Source organism: Danio rerio, chromosome 13 (genome assembly GCF_049306965.1).
Source record: "Danio rerio strain Tuebingen ecotype United States chromosome 13, GRCz12tu, whole genome shotgun sequence".
NCBI lineage: Eukaryota > Metazoa > Chordata > Actinopteri > Cypriniformes > Danionidae > Danio > Danio rerio.
This window is the reverse complement of record NC_133188.1, coordinates 10,350,042-10,370,000: the sequence shown is the minus strand read 5'-3', so window position 1 is coordinate 10,370,000 and position 19,959 is coordinate 10,350,042. Positions and strand designations below refer to the sequence as shown.

The following is a 19,959-nucleotide window of genomic DNA, read 5'->3' as shown; positions in this document are numbered from 1 at the left end:
CCGTAACCTGCTTAGTTAACTTAATTAACCTAGTTAAGCCTTTAAATGTCACTTTAAGGTTTATAGAAGTGTCTTGAAAAAATAGCAAGTAAAATATTATTTACTTTCATCATGACAAAGAAAAAATTTATCAGTTATTAGAAGTTGGTTAATAAAACTATTATGTTTAGAAACGTGTTAAAAAATCTTCTCTCTGTTAAACAGAAATTGAGGGAAAAATAAACAGGGGGGCTAATAATTCAAGGGGCTAATAATTCTGACTTCAACTGTAATTAAATGTGGTCTCTATTTTTATATTGGAAGTTTTTTTAAATGTAATGCAATGTAAAGAGCAAATCTTCTAGTTACCTAAACAGTGTGTATCTGTTGCGAATAACAAATTGCAATATTAAGTGTAAAATAAGTATTCTTTACGTCTTCGATAGACATTAGGAAGCATTTTTTATAAAGCACATTTTTGTTTGTTTCGCTAGTAAGTCTGTGTATTAAAATGTCTGCAACATAAGCAAGCAATAATAGCTTATTGCATGGCACCAGTCATTCTAGGAGGGCAGACTTTAATTTAGCAGCTAATCAATGCTGTACTGAACGTTCTAATCACACCGGTGTGATTGAACGCTAAAGGGACCAGGCAAGACTGATCACACCATTGTAATTGTATGCTTCAAAGGTGTATAAGTACAAAGTTGTTTCCCTGTTTTATTTATGGTGATATCACAAGACATAGTTGGTGCCCTAGCAAAATATAATTCTCTTAAATCATTTGATCCGTTTTTTAATTCTCAAGATTTAGAGAAACGAGCCGAATTACCTTAAATGCACATAGCATAGTAAATATACTACTACAGATTTTTCAGAACTACACTATTGTCTTATATTGTAGTCAACATTTGTATTCAGTGTTTAATTATCTCCATCCAACTGTGGTAAATTAATTTAAATAGCTTAATTGATTAATGTATTTATAAAATAATATACCACTAAACAATAGTTCTAACTGTTCTGTTTCTATTAGGATGATTTTTAGATCAAACAGATATCTTGATCATTTAATAGTAGGCATGAGACATTAAACGGGTTAAGGTTTAATGCAGTCTGGAAAAGTCAAGGTTTTAAAACTGCTACAAAAATTCAGTTGTACTGTTTGTTTTTTATGTTTTTATGACTATTTTATTTAGTTTTTTAGGACAAAAGTATTTCCACATCAAAAGCTACTATTCAGCCCACAATTCAAGAAACATTTGAGAAACAAATAGCTTACGCACCAATGTACAAGCATGCTATGGACCTGACAAGTGCAGGGACTTACTTTATATCCAAATAAAGATAAGATATGCCAAGAGGCCTTTTCAAGTTGTAAAGAAATCGTGATTTTGTAACGAATGAAGACAGCAGAAGTCAAAGATTAATTTAAATTATTTAACCTGACATGTTTACTGTGCCACATTTTTTGAAGTATTTCTTAAAATATATTGTCTTCAATAGGAGAAAAGGTGTTTTTTACCTAGAAATGAACATATTTTAGAGCAGTAACGACAATATTGGTTACTATGAAACCGTGATATTTTTATCCAAGGTTATCATACCGTCAGAATTTTATACCCATGCCTTTTGATATACCCATGCCATTTGATAACCTGTCTGCTTTGCTCTTAGAAGCAATATAAATCTTAGAGCAAATGCAAGATGCACATTTACATCAAAGACCCACTGCTGTCAAGCAAACAGACATTAGCATAAATTTCAATATATTAGCAGCAGTCAATCAAAAGAGAAGAAGGGCTCAAGACAGTTTCTGATGAAGCCAGTGGTTCTGGCTGTCCTCTGTGAAGCGGACATCTATCCCTCAGTGAGCCATTAGCCCTGGGCCTGTGACTGGCAAATATTCCTCCTTGTTCCTCACCGTCCTAATCACCCTACCCAGAATCCTCCTCAGAGGAAAAAATCTCCCTGATGAAGAAACTCTAGTCATCCAGGCCCTTCCAGCAAAGAGTGATTTCACTTGACCAGGAGCAAGCTGACTGTAAAGACCATGTAATACAGGCTGTTTTATATGGATATATGTGGAAAATACATATTTAAATAACCAATACATATATAAATGCTAGTAAAAGTAATGGTAATTATTATCAATATTAATTTAATATGATTTTAAAAAAATATAATGATCATTACTGTCCCACTGTAAAAATGATTCAACAAATGTGTAAATAAGACATTTAAATATTAAATATTAATTCTATATTAATCTTTTTGCACAAAAATACATTTAGTAGTAAATAATTGGTGTACTTTTTATAAGAGAAATATTACCTATTATTATTATTATCATTGATTTAACTTTATCATATTTTCCACAGTTTATTTATTATTAAGTAAATATAGAATTAAAATAAAGGCAGGTTTTATTTATTTATTTATTTTTAGAATTTATAACCCATGCTGACATTTCATCCGTCATTGGTAAGGAAAATTCCAAAATGCCTTATTTTGCATTTCATTTTTTTTTTTTGCTGATCCTAGCAACAGTGTAGTGAAGCAAACACAAAATTAGAGAGAGAGCAGAAGAGAGCTCCTGTAATTCAGTGAGTCTAATGGCCAGTGACTGGCCGGCTGGTGGCAGAGAGTCATCCCGAGGGCAGAAGGCTGGTCTTCAGTCTGTCCAATCAGTCTGTAGCCACAGCTCAGTATCAGGATCACTGTCCTGACAGTCAGCAACACTACAGGCTCCCTCGTTAACCAAGATACATGTCATTTTGTCCTTCAGGGGCGAGAGGCAAAGTCATGGCCGAACAACAGCAACGGCCAGAGTCAGAACAGCACCTTTTCTACACATTCCTTACACTTAAACAATTCTTGAACATATATTAAAATAAAGAAACATACAAGAGCTGTTAGGAGACAAAAACCTGACAAATGTCTCAACATATTAACAGCATCTTAAGATGTGGTAATCAAAATATAAGCAGAATAAATTAATACAGGCCATTAAATTATTAGAAAATGATGCACAGCCTAGGAATAATATTCACTTTGTTCATTTCCATGTAATTAAAGAATACAAAAAGTGTCAGGAATTCCTCTTCCAAACACAAAAATGAAGATCGGCTGCAATGAGACATATTTCTTGCACCCTAAATTACGCTGTAGAAACAACACCACGAGCGAAAGACGATGCTTGAGCTTTCTGTACTTTTCATAGTCACATCTTGTTTGTGGTTCATTTAAATCCCTTCTGTCTAGATCCAGACCTGAGAGTCTTGTCTTTCCTGTCAACGTGTAATGTTTTCATGTTCATCTTGTGCTTGTTTACATGGCTTTGCTTTAATTTGTATAGGCCATGTGCTCCTCTTGTCATTCCACCCTGTATTCAGTTACCCTACCCTCTTATTTAGACCCTGTTATCCTGATTGTTTTCACCTGTCTCTCGTGCTTTGTTCTATATATTGTGCTGTGTGTTCTTATTTTGCTAGTTTGTTCCATTTGTGCTTGTCTTCGCTTATCTTGTATCCTAGCTTTGTACCCTTATCTAGTATTCTGTCTTATACTGTAGTCTTGCCTGCTCTTCTAGTTCTCTTGCCTATTTGTTGGTTAGCTACTAATTTCTTTTACTTGTTAGCGTTAGAGTTATGGTCAGGGTTACTTTTGCTTTTATCCTTATAACCATTTCTGTTCTGTGTTTACGTCAGTCCCGGTCTCGTATTAATAGTTGATTTATTAGTTGTCTTTTTGTTTGTTTAATTTCTTTCTTTAAAAGTCTAAATTTTAGAAGTCTTTATTTCAGTTTTCTGTTTTCATGTATATCGCACAAGTCAGTCTAGCTTTCTCTCTAACCGGGATTTAAATTTGATTTCTTTTTTTTTTCTTTTAGATTTAGTTTAGTTTTATTAATTATTGCATAGCTATTACTGCCTGTTTGCTGTTTTGTCTTGTGTCTTATACTTTTGCAGTCCAATCCCGTGTCCTGACTTGTCATGTCAGTATGGAGTTTACGCTGCTTGTTCCCTGTCTCTAGCACAGGTTTTGTCCACTGTTTCTCTTACTCCTGGCTGGCCATTAATTCTGGTGCTTCCCTGTGCGTTATTGCCCCTTCTGTTTGGATCTGGTCATCCCCTTGTCTGAGTGCTTGTGCTTAATTCTGTCTATAAATAGCTTTGGTTTGTTCTTTGCTGCAACTTGGTCTGCTTTCTTGCATCCAATCTGACACTTTTAGTCCACTTTTTTTGCTCATACTTCAGTCTATCCAAAATAACAGTCCAAGATAGAGCAGGGTTTAAGATCATTCAAATATACTAACATATACAATCATACCAATCACTCTAGTGCTTAGATACATCTCAGAATAATTGGAATGGAATTTTTGAAGTGCTTTTTGAAATGTTGAAGTTGCAATTATGACCAGATCTATTGCTTTTAATTCTGGGATTCTCTGAACAAATGCATTTGTTGTCAAAAACAAAACTTAAATTGCTCTCATACTGTTGAACTACTGCCAAGAAGTTACTGCTACAGTTTTGGGGGAAAAAAAGGAATCCCCTATATGTAAAAACTGTGGCTTTGAGAAATTACCTCTATGTTACATTTGAAGCAAATATGATAATATTTGAAAAGAAAACTTGAACAATTTGACAAAATTTGGCATCCTTTTATCTGTTACCTTGTGGGATAATGCATCATATCAGGAATGTTTTAATACGCTTCGTTTTAGATTCATAGACAATATTCATTGACTCTGTTGTTCAAGCAGGTCTTTGTAAACAAGTTGGCTTGTTATGTGGGTGGTTTTTTTAATTTATTATTCTTATGATTTTCATAATGTTTTTCTTTTAATTTCTATTTCTTTGCTTTGCTGATGTTATTTGTGGACAAAATATGTAAAACAGAGAATTCCTTTCTTTCTGAATCTGTGTCTTCAATAAAATTTATTTGACAAAAAAAAGGCAAATCACACTAAGGTCTGTATTAAAAATAAACACTCTCCTGGAAAAACCAACCTATTATAAACGTCAATCTGAAAAATTCTGGTTGATACGGTCTTCCCTTTGGGAATCATTAAAAGAGCTTTCTTGATGTCTATGCTGGACGGCTTGTGATTTCCTTTCAATCCTACTTGATTCTTATTAGAAAACTGTTCCAGAACAATATATATTATTTTGATTTTTCACTTAGTTTTTGATTGTTTTATTCATTTTTGCGTCCTGTCCTTTAATCACTATACACTTTGTAACATTAGCATGTCATGAGTGACACTGACTACGTTTACATGGATATCAATAATTAAATTATTTGCATTAATCTGAAAAGACAATAATATAATAAGGTGTTTACATGAGTTGCTTTTTGAATCTTCCTTTCACGATTCCGTTTTACATGTACACATAATTCCATTAACATTTCCTCTGGAGTTTCATGTATTTTAGGGTGTTTCATTTTTAATTTGTCGACTTTAACTGCAGTTTGGCACTTTCACTTTCTTTCAGGAACATTTCATGCATGCCCCCGTGACAAAAGAGATATTGGATGCGAGTATGAACTGCTGGAAGAGTTTTAATTTTAATGGAATTCGATACCGCACACCATATGGGAAAACAAAAACCTCTGCATTTCGCAATGCAGGTGTCTGTGGTCCTTCACTGACTCAGTAGGAATAAAAGCTGTGTGTGTATAGACTATCCTGTCGCAAAATGCAGCAAAAATCCTACTCAACGGTAACAGTTTTATTGCGGTGTTTACATATACTGCATTTCAATAATATGACTAAAATCAGCATACTCCACATGTCTTATATTAATTTCTGTTTAGTTAGATTATGACCTTGATCTGATTAAATTAATCAAAAATCACTCTTTACTATTACACTGTTTAATAATGTCTTTATTGTATCAAAATTGGATTACTGGTATCCATGCAAACATACTCACTGTTAACATTATTAGATATCATGGGCATACAAAAAAAAAAAAAAAAAATATATATATATATATATATATATATATATATATATATATATATATATATATATATATATATATATATATATATATATATATAAATATATATTAAAATATAAATAAACATACCTCTAGTATATATATATATATATATATATATATATATATATATATATATATATATATATATATATATATATATATATATATATATATATATATATATATATATATATAGCAGATGGCCAATGAACACCTAACCCAAACCTGCACAACAAAACTGACAAACCCATGACTAAGGAGCAAAAAGGTTTCTCCCAACAGCATTAAGAAACCATGTCAGCAATGGTCAACTTATTTAGGCCATATCCTTTAGATTTGTTCCATATTTCTTTGAACACACATAAAGCACATCATTAGCAACACTGCCAAAGCACACCACCAGTCAGAGATTGCAGTCCAGGAATCTCACACCAGGTAATCACAGCTAATTATGTGCAGCTTTACCCCTCATCCAAAGCATCTGAAATCACGCTAGCAGTCTAGAAGGATAAAAGCAGCTGGCAGTGAAGAGTGCAGGGCCAGAGGAGGGCGCCACACTGGGGTTCCAGACTAGTGTAAATCTCACCGCTAACATAATGGAGCAGACTCAACTAGGGCACTCAACTGCATGGTGGAGGTTCAGAGAGAGGACAACTTATCTTTACACATGTACAGAACAGGTAACAGGACAAACACACCATAGAGACTAGTTAAAAAGAGCACAAGAGAAAATAAATCTAAAAAGCTGCATGTACACTATAGAGTATACGCACACATTTCATTGTAAATTACCTAAATAAAGCAAAAATTGACATTTTTTAATTCCTGAAATACATGAGGAAGAACAGGTAATGTGTAGAACTGTAGATTCAGTACATGCTGGTGTTATTGTAGTCAGTCAGTAGCCCCTTTCACACAGCAATACCAGTAAATATCCGTAAAATTACCAGAAGGATTTGTCGGTATTTTTAAAAAGGGCCTATTCACACTTGATCTCTTGATGAAAAATTATAGGTCATATCCTACAAAAAGTCTTGTGGAAGGGGCTAGTAATATATACTTTTTTTATTACTAAAATCCTAAATTATACTGTGCATGTCGGCTACAATTGTGTTATTGATTTTTGTAAATATATAAACCACACACACACACACACACACACACACACACAGACACACACACACACACACACACACACACTCCCAAAATTATTCATACCAATCTTTAAATATTCTTTATATAGTCTCAAAAACCCTTTTGTATTAGGAACTACTTTCTTCCGCGTTGGATTTATATCATAAGCTGACAGTTAAACAGCTGAGCAAGCACCTTTTAAACTTTAGATCCGTAGTGTCTGTTTTTGCTGGCTGTGAGTGGGTGGAGTATTACACAAAGGGTAAAGAGGCTGTATGGGTGCTGATATTGCTTAAATATATCACAGCTACCAGCCAATTAGATTCAAGAACCAGACAGAACTGTTGAGAACTGTATGTATGTATGTATATATATATATATATATATATATATATATATATATATATATATATATATATATATATATATATATATATATATATATATATATATATATATATAGTTATATACACACACACATGGATCACCACCAAGGCCATCCTGATGAGTCTGGGATCTGCTGGTGGAAACATTTCATGGCAGAGAGAACACTGCAAATCGCTGGGTTCCACAGATGGTTCCACAGACCAAGGAGAATACCACTTCTCAGGAGAAGTCAAACAAAAGCCCACTTGGCGTTTGCAAAGGCTCATCTGGACAAAGAAGACTTCTGATCTTCTGTTTTATGGTCAGATGAAACAAAATTTAAAACGTTTGGCCACAATGATGTTGCTTTCATTTGGTGTAAAAAAAGTAGAAGCCTTGAACCAAACAGTAGAATACTATCTTCACCGCCAAACATGGTGGTCTGAACATAATAACTTAAACTGCCTGCAGTGGCCCAGTCAGAGTCCTGACATAAATCCAATTGTGAATCTATGGAGGGAGCTAAAGATAAGGGTGAGGGCAAGGAGACCTGAGAGAGTTAGAGCTCATTGCTAATGATAATTGGGCAAACATACCAGTGGAGACATGCAAAAAGCTGGTCAGCAATTAAAGTATTGCTGTAATAGCCAATAAAGGCTTTTCTATTGAATATTGAGAAGGGTATGAATAATTTTGGACATGCCACATTTTGTTTACATTAAATAAAAGTATTTGTTCCACAATGATACTTTTGTACATACATCTTTTGGGAGAAGCCGGTGTCATTTCTGGGCAAAAATGAAATTTGCTGGTTGAATAAAAACAACTTTAACTGATAAATTGCCAGGGATCTTTAAGGGATAATTTGCACAACCGCCTCACAGCAAAAAGGTCGCTGGTTGGAGCCTCAGCTGGTTCGTGTGGGCTTCCTCCGGGTGCTCTGGTTTCCCACACAGTCCACCTATGGCTCGCTGATTGACAGTTAACTATATAAAGCTAAACTCCTGAAGCCCCACCTACTTTGACTGAAAGTCATGTCAGCACAATGCAAGCAACAACCGAGGGCCATGTGCAATGAGAAGTCTACTGAAGGTCGAACACTCAGAAGAGCCATTCAACTTCAAATATTTTGAACTGCTTTTTACTACTTTTTATGTTAAATAAACGGCTATGGGGAAAAAAAGAAACAGATTTATATAGTTTTGTGTTTAAAATACTTTTTCACATATTGTATAAAATAAAAATAAAAGTTATTTAGAGTACTTTCAAATTAAACACCTACAGTATACTGTGTGTGTTGTGCGTGCAAATATTAGTTCACTTAACGTATTATTATTACATATTATATACTATACTATAAAATATACTATGGGCGATGCAGTGGCGCAGTAAGTAGTGCTGCCGCCTCACAGCAAAAAGGTCGCTGGTTCGAGCCTCGGCTGGGTCAGTTGGCATTTCTGTGTTCGTGTGGGCTTCCTCCGGGTGCTCTGGTTTCACCCACAAGTCCAAAGACATATGATATAGTTGAATTGGGTAAGCTAAATTGTCCGTATAGTGTGTGTGAATATGAGTGTATTGGTGTTTCCCAGAGACGGGTTGTGGCTGGAAGGGCATCCACTGTGTAAAACATATGCTGGATAAGTTGGCGGTTCATTCCTTTGTGGCGACCTCAGATTAATAAAGGGGGTAACTATTTAAAAAAAACTGTTTAAACTAGGTTTAAAAAAAAGACATTTAGCCTAGCTTTCTTTGCCACAAATACAGCAATATCAAGCATTTTTGTGCATGTAAAATAACTTGAAGCACTTGACAGCAGAAGCCTTGTACAGACGCTTGTTTCATCCACACCTGCCCTTATATGACACTAAAAATGAGGAGCAAACTAATAATAATAATTATTATTATTATTATTAACATTTGTATTTTTTGTCAAGTAATAACTTCATTCTTGCATTCTGTGTGAAGACAATCTTTGACTTCTTAAAAAAAAATCTCATCACAAAAAGAACCAAGAAAATGTCAAGTTCATCCCAGTCCTACTTAAATAAGAACGGCAGCAGCTCAACAGGCAAGCGTGCCTTCATTTAAAGGAAGAGCAGCTGATCCCGCAGGCTCATTACCGCACACAGTCTGCCGGCACTGCCTGTCATTCCTCAGCAGCAGTCAGCCGAAAGAGCGGAGAGGAGACACGGCTCAAGGGGACTGAAGGGAGGGAGACACGGGACAGTGGGTGGGGGGCAAATATATGATGGTTTATTTCTGAACTAGCTGAGGAGCGGGGAGACAGATAGCAGACGGTGCAAATGAAGCCTTCGCTTTAATTGACTAGTGATGTACAAAGTGCAGTGTGGAAGTGAACTTTCACGAGGGAATGACAGGTTATTAAAGTAATAATAATAAATAATCAAAATATATAATTAAACATTAAGTAAATTTGATTTGTTTAAAAAAGGAAATAATTTTTTGTAAGGATAGATTAAAATGATTAAACGTTTTTTAAGTTAACTTTGAACAAATTTAATGTCAATTACAATATTTTATTCTTTTTATTTATATAGGGACGGAATATATATATATATATATATTCGTTTTTTCGTTTTTTCCAAAACTTTTCCAGGCCTGCAAAACCCCATGTCAAAATTCCATGACTTAACCAGGTTTTCCAAGACCGTATAAACCCTGACATAAAACCTTAAACATATAAATCCATTTAAAGATGTGTTTTTTTAGTGGATAGCTGCACTTAGGAAAATGAATCATAATGAAGTATATCATTACCTGTTTGCAATCTTTTTATTTCATTTTATTTTTTGTGAGAATCCTTAGAATCAATCGAAATCTGTTAAAATTGAATACTATTCAATTTAGTCAGTTAGAATATATGAATATGTTTTAAATGTATCTAGCTATAGAAAAAGCCAGATCTAATTAGATAATTTCTTTGAGATTGGTTTACTTAAGATTCAGGGGCAAAACTGATGCAGATCTATATACCATCCAATAGATAGATTTAAATCATTTTTAAATAAAGCATTTATTTAAAACACATTTATTGAATTGATGATATTATTACAGAAATGTGGTTCTTATTTTTTCATTTGTGTTTAACCAACAAATATCAATCATATAAAGTGTATTAATGTGCAGGCACAGATTCCATGTGGGCTATATATAACATATTTTATTATTGGTAATAAAATTAAAGATTATGAAAAAATTGTGTTAACAGTTTTTGAATAGAAACTTGACATCTGTCATTATTTTTTAAATAAAGTATATATATTTTTGTTATAGTTTTAGATTGCAGTTATTTCAGTTTCAAGTTAATTTAATGAAAGATATAAACTAACTTTTTTTTTAATTTAACCAGTTAAAATCTGCTGTTATTTTTGCCTACCCAAATTTAAAAGCTTCCCAAATCCACAAGCAGAGGTGTAAATGCAAAACTTTGGTATCATTTTAAAGAAAACCCTTTGAATTTTCATAAAACACAATTGAAAGTGTTTCAAATATCTGTATATGTTGTCTGTTTTATAATAAACACCTAAAAAAAGAGGCGATTTTTGTATTTTTTTTTATAAACTCAAATTTGAAAGTGCACCTTTTAGGTTCTGTGTGGTCTAGCGTGCTGTAATTAATTTGGGTGTTTCCTGCACATGTCTGTAATCATAGGAAAAAAGAAAAATGTCTCTACCATAATCTATGCAAAAGTTATTGTATTCCAACTGATGAGAGGTGCTATACAAGCCACAGGGACCGATCATTGTTTTAATATTTCACTATTCTTTTGTTTGATCAAACATAATTCACTGTGTTTAGACCAAATCAGACATATAAAAGGATTACTTATGCACATTACCTCAAAAACAGAGGAGAAATTGCCCTGAAACGCACAGCATAAAGTAAGAGATGACAGCTGTCAGTGCTACCAGGGGCTGCTTATTGATCATAAATGTATTGTTTTCACTTCTGCTCCATGGAAACACCGTGAATATTCGGCAACTGTTTAATATGTGAATATTATTCAGTAAAAAGAACGCTAAAACCGTATGAGCACCGGCAAGAGCTTTCATTTGAGCTATAACTTGTACATGTGTCATATATGAACAATATGAAAATGAACCAATGTAAAATACCTAGCTCTGGTATCCAAAATACAGTGTATTTAAGTGTAGATAACTTTTGTACAGTAGAATAAAATCCAAAGTGATGCATATGTGCATAAAATATAGATTCTACACTTTCAAACGAAACCACTGGTCTGGTGCAATGCTAGCCCTTTAAATCTTAAAGTGAAAGTCGATGACGTCACTGATTAATAAGTTTGACTTTTTTTAGTTAACATTGATTTATAATAATATTTCGAAACGATTAAATTTTATAAGAAAACTTGCGTTATTAGGTGTAACTTCAAGACGCCTTTTGCCCAATGTAAACACAAAGTTAGTATTTTATATCAACTAGCTTCTGTAAATACTTAGCTGTGACTTCCAGTACAGGGAACGAAGTTTAAACTGTCTGGCAAATCCTAAAGTGACAGTGGAAGTTGCTCTGCCAAAGTGGAGATCTCAAATCGTCCACTTTTAATTTAAAATGGAGGCCGAAATGAATCCCCTTGCAGAGCGCCTTGGAAGTCAATTTTGAAGCATGATCATGCACTGCTGGGAACTATTGAGGTAGACCTGGCAACCTGTCTGAGCTGTGCTGAGGGATGCGGAGGGCTGTAATGAAAACTGCCATCAGCGTACGCCATAAACGGCCACTTCAGAACGGTTCTAGGCAGGTCTCCAGTCAGAACCATAAGTCAATAAACAGCAGTCTGGCTAGATGGAGAGAGAGACAATCCTAGATCCAGTCTTTATTTGGCTTGGACAAGAACACATTGGACTGGTTTGGTTTGAAGGGCGGTGAGAAATATTTGTTTTTAATTAGGGACGGTCAAACAGGGTCCAGATACCATTTAAAACCCGCAAGAGTAACACATTCCAGACCGGCAGCGTTTCCTTTGCTCCTTGTCTGCGTACCTCGTTTGACAGTTGCTGTTTTGGCTCTTAGCAGGGTTTATTGATAAAACATTTGCAAATTTCAGGCTGCAAATGCACTGTACAGACTGTACAGGAGCCTGATGTGACCTCAAATCATTGCGCGTCTCAAAAATAATAACTGCTTAGCCACTATCAGAAGAACACATGGTTTTAAAGTCACTGTAAAAAGCAAAACTGACATAGAATTTTGCAGTATTTATTTTCGATTTTTAATCTGATTGCTGATGGCACGTTTACTGGTTTGAGGGTGGGACAACTTGTCACTCATAAGGGATCACAAAATAGCAAGCCTCAATGATTCAATACATATATCCCAAAATAAATAAGATAATAAATAAATGTATCTTTTCTTGTTCAAGAAGCTATTTCAATTAGTTAAACATCACAAAAGGAAATCTTTTTTCAAAAAACTAGGGAAAATTCAGTTTTTGACATTAGTAAAAGGAAATATCGTACCAGTAGGACACATCCATAGGGCTGAAGAAGCGCTGCTTGATTAGGTCTGCAAAGAAGGCCTCAGTCTCCCTGCATGCTTTGCCATTTCCTATGACAATGGTTTGACAGCTGTAAGAGGAAAAAAAAAAAAGTATAATTGTGGATTTTTTGTCATATTTTAGACTTTTTATGACTTATTTTAATTAAATAAAAAAATAATGAATGGGGAAAAAAGGGATTGGACCATGAAAGCAAGCCAGAATTTAACCACACCACATTGTGACGACTCCAACAGTGCCTACAAAGCACTCAGCAGCTACCTTTACATGGACATCTTTTTTTATCTGAATGAAATCATTCTGAATGATGAACCCAGCATTTTTTGATCTGCTCAATGTGTGCACTTTTGGCATCACCTGATGGAAATTAATAGGTATTTGTGTCTTTCGTTGTTGCTGATAAACTGTGTTTAAAATTAGCACTGTTTTAAAGGTCCCATGAAATTAAAATACATATTTTTTTGATTTTAGTATTAGCATTGTTAGTTTTTAAGACATCTATTAACTAATGTGCACCAAAACATTGACAAAATTCACATTTAGAAGATATAAAACTGATATAAACATGTAAGGCTTGTAGTTTGTCACTTTTGCCCAAATGGATCAACAATTTTATTCACGTCAACCCATACTACAGTTTCTCATCCATCATAACTAATCAAATGCAATTTAGTATCTGACATGACATTTTTAAGACTTCACTTTTCATTTGATGCACTTGAGCTCAACCACCCTCACTGGCAGAGCAGTGATAAAACAAAACGCTACTGGCTGTTTTTTTTAAAAAAAGGGGAAGGGCTACACTATGTGTGACTACACTCTTTGTGACTCGGTTGAGATCACATCAAACATTGATTAAAAACATGCACATTTCAAAGCACTCACCGGGACCTTTAATGGGTCTAAAATTTGTCATTGAAATAAAAATTATTAAAAATCAGAAAATAATTCTGACAATGTAATAGAATAATAGATCACCCTTTCTCTTTCTGCACTTTTTTCTCAAATATCTTTATTTAAAAAAACTGACTAGATTAAATTAACCTGTTTGGTATTTAAATTACCAAATATTTTGGAGTGAGAATATTTTTTGTTAATGAATGGATGTAAGTTTTATAAGATGTATAACTATATAAATGTTGTTAAAATTATAATATAATGTTAGAATATATAATGTTGTTAAATTAGACAAATAACAGATAATTTTATATATATATATATATATATATATATATATATATATATATATATATATATATATATATATATATAAGTTTAATTGTTGTAAAGCTGAAATTCAACATATAAATATATTTAAATCTGAAAAGCAATGTTGATAATCTGTTTTTTGTTTTTTTTTTGTTTTTTTTTCTGAAATGGCCAGTCACTCAAAAAATTCAGCAGCCAACTCGTCCGGTGAGTAAAAAAGTTCATTTTGTGACTAAATAAGAGGAAAGTTCTTGACAAAATCTAAAAGCGCTGACAAAAGACTAATTTGAACATCCTAATGAAGATGAAAACAGTAAAAGTTAATAAACACAGCTAATACTTTAGTTGGATCACTGAAACATAAAAGACCTTCAAGACGTGTTTAAGACGGCCATACCAACCATCCTCCTGCTTTAATTTCAACATTTTGTGTACTATTTACTAGAAGACAAGGACAACTTTGTGATATCCTGCTTATATTTATCAATCAGTAAAAAAGCCCCCTCCACACCTAAAACTGAGCATTTGTAGATGGGACTGCTAGCACATAACAATGAATGGAAAGAGATTTTTTTATAGACACGACAATCATTTATTAAATGACAGCTCATTTTGCGCATCATATATCAATATTCAATTTCTGTGCCCTTTCAGTTTACAGTCAAATTTAAAACTTTTCAAGACCATTATGAATGAGAGCTAAGGTCTATTTTTCACAATGTAAATCTCATTTGTAGTTATAATACAGCAAATTCAGTTTTGGCTAGCGAAAGAAAGAACTACAAAACCACAGGGGTAACAATGCATTCTAAAATAATGTGGATGAAATACATTAAGCATACAAGAATAAAACTGAACACAAATCTTCAGTAAATATGACTTTTTAAAGCCTACAACTTTATTTGTAATACTTTTTAACATCCCGAGAAAACCCTGATGCAGATGTCCAGAACTTTTGAGTTTTAGTTTGCTATTGAAAAGATTTAACCCCTCACAAACCATTCCAAGTGATATTGTAAAGTGATTTTTATATGTGAATGATTGTTTAGGCTCTATCCATGCAGTCAAAGCTAATCTCATTATTATAATTACAATACCTGTATTTGAACATAAGCTGGCGCAGTTTATCTGCCTCTCTCTCTATAGCGGGCCCATGGAGGTACACCACATCTGTGTGCACAATCTGACCTGAGGAAAGTAAAACAACAACAAAAACAGCAGATGATGATATTTCAGGACATCAGAGGACACATCTAACCAGCTTTAACTTGTATATTAACTGAACAATACATCATCATTAACATCATTAAGAGACTCCCATTTGCTTTCTCTCCAGTTTTTCGCCTCCACCTTGTTCCCCTCTCATTTCAGACAATACGGCTGCCGTTTTCTGTCAGCCTGAGAGAAGAAGCCTAATCGCAATAGACACCTCAAGAGCCCGGCGGGTCACGTGACTCCACACCCACAGACCTGTCACAGTCAAGCTGGGTTTGCGTGTGGTGCTGCTGCAGGGCAGAGGGCAAAACATGGCAACGCCACCTGACACACACCCGCCAGGCCGATCAGTGGCACACACACAGGGCACAGCGTGAGCTCCACCCACCGAGGGAGCACAATAGGCAATCTCATCACACCTGCCAATCAGGCACTCGCCTTTATAATGCAGTGCAGTGAATGCAATTAACAATTATCAGGCAAAAGTTCATTATAACTATCTTGGTGCATTTTAATTATAGTCTATGCATGGTTTGTTACAATGTTCTCCAAAAGATCTTTCTTCTTATGTTAAAGCTTTGAAAAACACATGCAGTGCATATATTAAGCAGGTATTTTTGTTAATTATAGTTACTGAAGTTTGTCCTGCCCGCTTGCAGTTTTTTTAGTTACTTCTTTGGTTTGGTGCGGTAATCTGATCGTTACTATTATTCAAAAGAAGGTAATGATTCGCACTCAATTGCTTCATATTGTTTTTATTTGTACTTTTTCTTACATTTTACGGGTGATAACAGACAAACAGACGTTTCGGCACAAAGCCTTCCTCAGTGTGAGGGACTGAGGAAGGCTTTGTGCCGAAACGTCTGTTTGTCTGTTATCACCCGTAAAATGTAAGAAAAAGTACAAATAAAAACAGTATGAAGCAATTGAGTGCGAATCATTACCTTCTTTTGAATAATGTTAATTATAGTTAAAATATTTTATACTTACTGCTGTAGCTTTGCATATTTGTATTTCATTATGTATCTGTATTGCTGTTATGGCCCAATATGTGCTAATTATGTTATAATTATTATTTAATTTTTTATTGTTTGTGAATTATTTTGTTTCTAACGTTATTTGTGCACTATTTCTTGTGCTAAATATTGTTTTTGATGCTAGAATTCACAATTGTAGAGAAGAAAAACATGTAAACTAGTTGTTTTCTGCTGATAGATCAAAACAACTAATGTCTTAGTAATTTTTTATATATTTTAATTCTATATATTCTTTATACTAATATGCATAAATAAAAACTAAAGTTAACTAAAATAGTTTATACTTGCTTATACTGTTTTATATCATGCATTCTTGTTTATCTGTTATTTTTTATTTGATATGTTTTCATTTATATTTATTGAGCACTTATATATCTATATATATTTTATGCATATTTATATAAAATTAAGCAGCAAAAAAAAGTTTTCGCAGCAGCAACCCTCTCGTGAAAAATACACACTTCGGCCCCGTTTACACTTATACATCTTAGGTTTAAAATGACATTTTAGAACGAAAACAATCCACGTCCACACCAGCGTTTCATCGAGCATTTCTGAAATCCCCTTCTTCCAACCTATACCGCTGAAACCACACATCCCGCGACCACACACACAGGCATGCGCTGCAGCATACCTGCACGTCTGAGCTCCAGGCAGTCAGCGAGTGTTTTGAGCACAAAACCCCAGGGAGCAGTGCATGTCGGACAGTTTATCAAGGATGTACCACTGGATTGCGTCTCAGTATAGCAGTAGTTCAACAGTAACTTCAGATACTTTTGGTCGGTTCTTGTTGGTTGTGCACCTTTTTTTTACCAACCAAGTTTGCCGACGCCATTAAAACGACACAGATCACTCTGCCTATTTATGCCAGAGTCCCGCGGAAAAAGTGATTGACAGGTGGTAATTTGTGTGTAACTTCTCTTTATTCATTTGTGATTTGTTTCAGGGAAAACAAAGCGGGTCAGGTAGGTTGAAATGGTAGGGTACAAATAGTTAATTTGTTATGAATTCATTAGTTATTAATAAATAATGAATTCACCGCCGCCTACGACAACAATGTCATCGTCTATCGCCATGTTTCACATTAGACATCGTACGATGCCAAATTGGTAGACATCGCCCAACCCTAATATAAGCATCAAGCTGCATATTTGAATGAGAAATACAGATTAAAACTAGGTAACTAATCCCAAAAAATTTTTGTGATAATAATATTTAACAAACAAAAATTAAAAACACACAATGCTGAGCACAAATAATTATTCTAAAAAATGTGACAACTAGAATGTATATTTGAATAATTAAGAATGAAAAACTGAGTAACTAATGCAAAATAAAAAAACTCTTTGTAATAATATTTTATAGCAAAAATGTTTAAGAACACACACATTACCCATTTATTATCACAGGTTAATTTCACATTTATTCTTATGTCTTACTGGTGGGGGACAGGATTGCCAGTTTGCAGCCATGGTAAAATCCTGGATCAACTCCCATGATGACTCTCCCACGCACAGGACACATCAGGAGACGTTGTCGCAGGTTGCGAACAAACATGGCGATAGACTCTTTTTCTGCACTAGCTGTCAACTTTGTCCTGGCACAAGAAGAAAAAGAGGATATAGTGTGTATTTTTGTGCAAGATAAATAACAAGACGTTTGAGGAAACAGACAAAGAAAAAAAGAGCAACATAAATCAGGGTTAAACACACCTGTATCCTCGATTGAGGAAAGGAAGAATGAGCCTCTTGTAGGAATCTTCAGCTGCGTTCTTCAAAATAGACATCAGCTCTGGCTGCGCAAATCCCTTTGGCCTCCACCTTCAGAACATAAGAATAAAGAGGAGATATTAAGCAGAGTATTTTACTTTACAAACTTATAAAGCAGCTAATAGGTATACAAGAAATCTGGCATGGCTAAAACTATGATCTATTTATTCTATTGTCCCAATCCTAATAATTTGTTCTAAAGACATAATCATAATTACCGCCATTCGACACCTTTTTCATCCAAATCCAGACATTTCAGTAAAGAAAAAAATAGGAAGCTGCTTAAATTTCAAGTGACTTTTCTGTGAGCTGAGATGCACTCATTGTTATGATATTGTTGATGACTATTTTACAGCCCATACAATGTTAATAATTTGACTGCACATTGTTTAAATATGTAGGTCATCAAGGAGACAATAGATTGAACATTGTTGAACATTCCATTTTTTGGGGGGGAGGGGGGGTTTATAAGTTGAAATATAAGTTTAAATACAAGTAAACACAACAAATTTTCAACCCTAAATTGTATTTTTACATTAAAAAAACATAACTGAGTTAATATTCAATAAATCTACCCACTTAACACCACTGGTCACAATGGTAACCTTGTCCCTTTTCTTACTACGGAAGCTCTAAAATTGTTATTGTTCAGGGTTTTGATTGAATTATTTCAACATCACATGAACTAATCAGTTTAAATACTCTCTACTTGAAGACAGGAGATGTGAAAATTGTAAGTGAAATGTGTCACAATTGTATAATTAGTAGTATACTGTAAGTATTTCTATAGAATTAAAAACAATTGAATTTGCAGTGCAATCCTAACTATGCTGTTTTGGTCACTATTAAAACCAAGTATAAAACTGATATTAACCAAAATAATGTTAGAGAATGAAAAAAGTTATATACATTTAAAAAAAAAAGTAAGGTGTAAATGTATATTAAAAACTTCAAAAACATATATGAGACTTTATAAATTTAATCCAAACACTTCTGATCAATGCATACAATGCAATGAAGAGATAGAAACTTTATATCATTGTTTATGGAAGTGTCCTTTGATTAAACAATTTTGGGAGAAAATTATAAACTTTTTATCTATAGCATTAAAACAGGATTTACCCAAATGCCCAAAACTGTGCATTCTAAACATTTTTCCTGTATATTTTGTATTACCTGCTATTGATATAGCGTTATTGTTATATGATGTACCTTTATATTGTATGTGAATGTATATGCATTTACTAATAGCTTATATAATTTTTATTCTTACTATTTATATATTATTCATATATTTTTATTTATTAATTATTATTTATATTATTTTATTTACTTATTTATTTTTTATATTGTTTTACTTTTCATTTATTATCATGTATGTTGCTATCATGCATTATTGTTTTGTATGTTTAAATCTGATTTCTGTTGTACATGTTAAAAGCTACTAAAATCAATAAAAAAACTGTGTTAAAAAATTATTTTAAAAAACTTCAAAAACAATTTATCATTATCAAAATCATATTTAATGACATGAGGTTCTCAAGACATTACTGAAATCTTTTTGCATTGTAGCTTGGTACGGCAATCTGAGTGTGTCAAGCAAGAACAGGTTGAGCAGCCTGGTGAAGGTGGCAGGCAAGATCATTGGTTTTAATCAGACAGGTCTAATGGTAATCTACCAAAACTATGTTCTAAGG

General features: G+C 33.7%; 1 protein-coding gene across 14 annotated transcripts in view; it reads right to left on the bottom strand.

Moving 5' to 3' along the window:
- srbd1 (S1 RNA binding domain 1) overlaps nt 1-19,959 on the bottom strand; it is a 157,169-nt gene that overhangs the window by 89,849 nt on the left and 47,361 nt on the right. For all 14 annotated transcript variants that reach the window (XR_012389162.1, XR_012389163.1, XR_012389164.1 and 11 more), the window contains 4 exons: nt 18,206-18,313; nt 17,933-18,090; nt 15,339-15,429; nt 12,995-13,102 (listed from right to left, as the gene is read on the bottom strand). Coding sequence is in view for 11 of the 14 variants with exons in the window: in XM_073920697.1 (XP_073776798.1) it covers nt 12,995-13,102; nt 15,339-15,429; nt 17,933-18,090; nt 18,206-18,313 (465 nt within the window). In the remaining 3 variants the exon portion in view is untranslated. The remainder of the gene's footprint in view (nt 1-12,994; nt 13,103-15,338; nt 15,430-17,932; nt 18,091-18,205; nt 18,314-19,959) is intronic.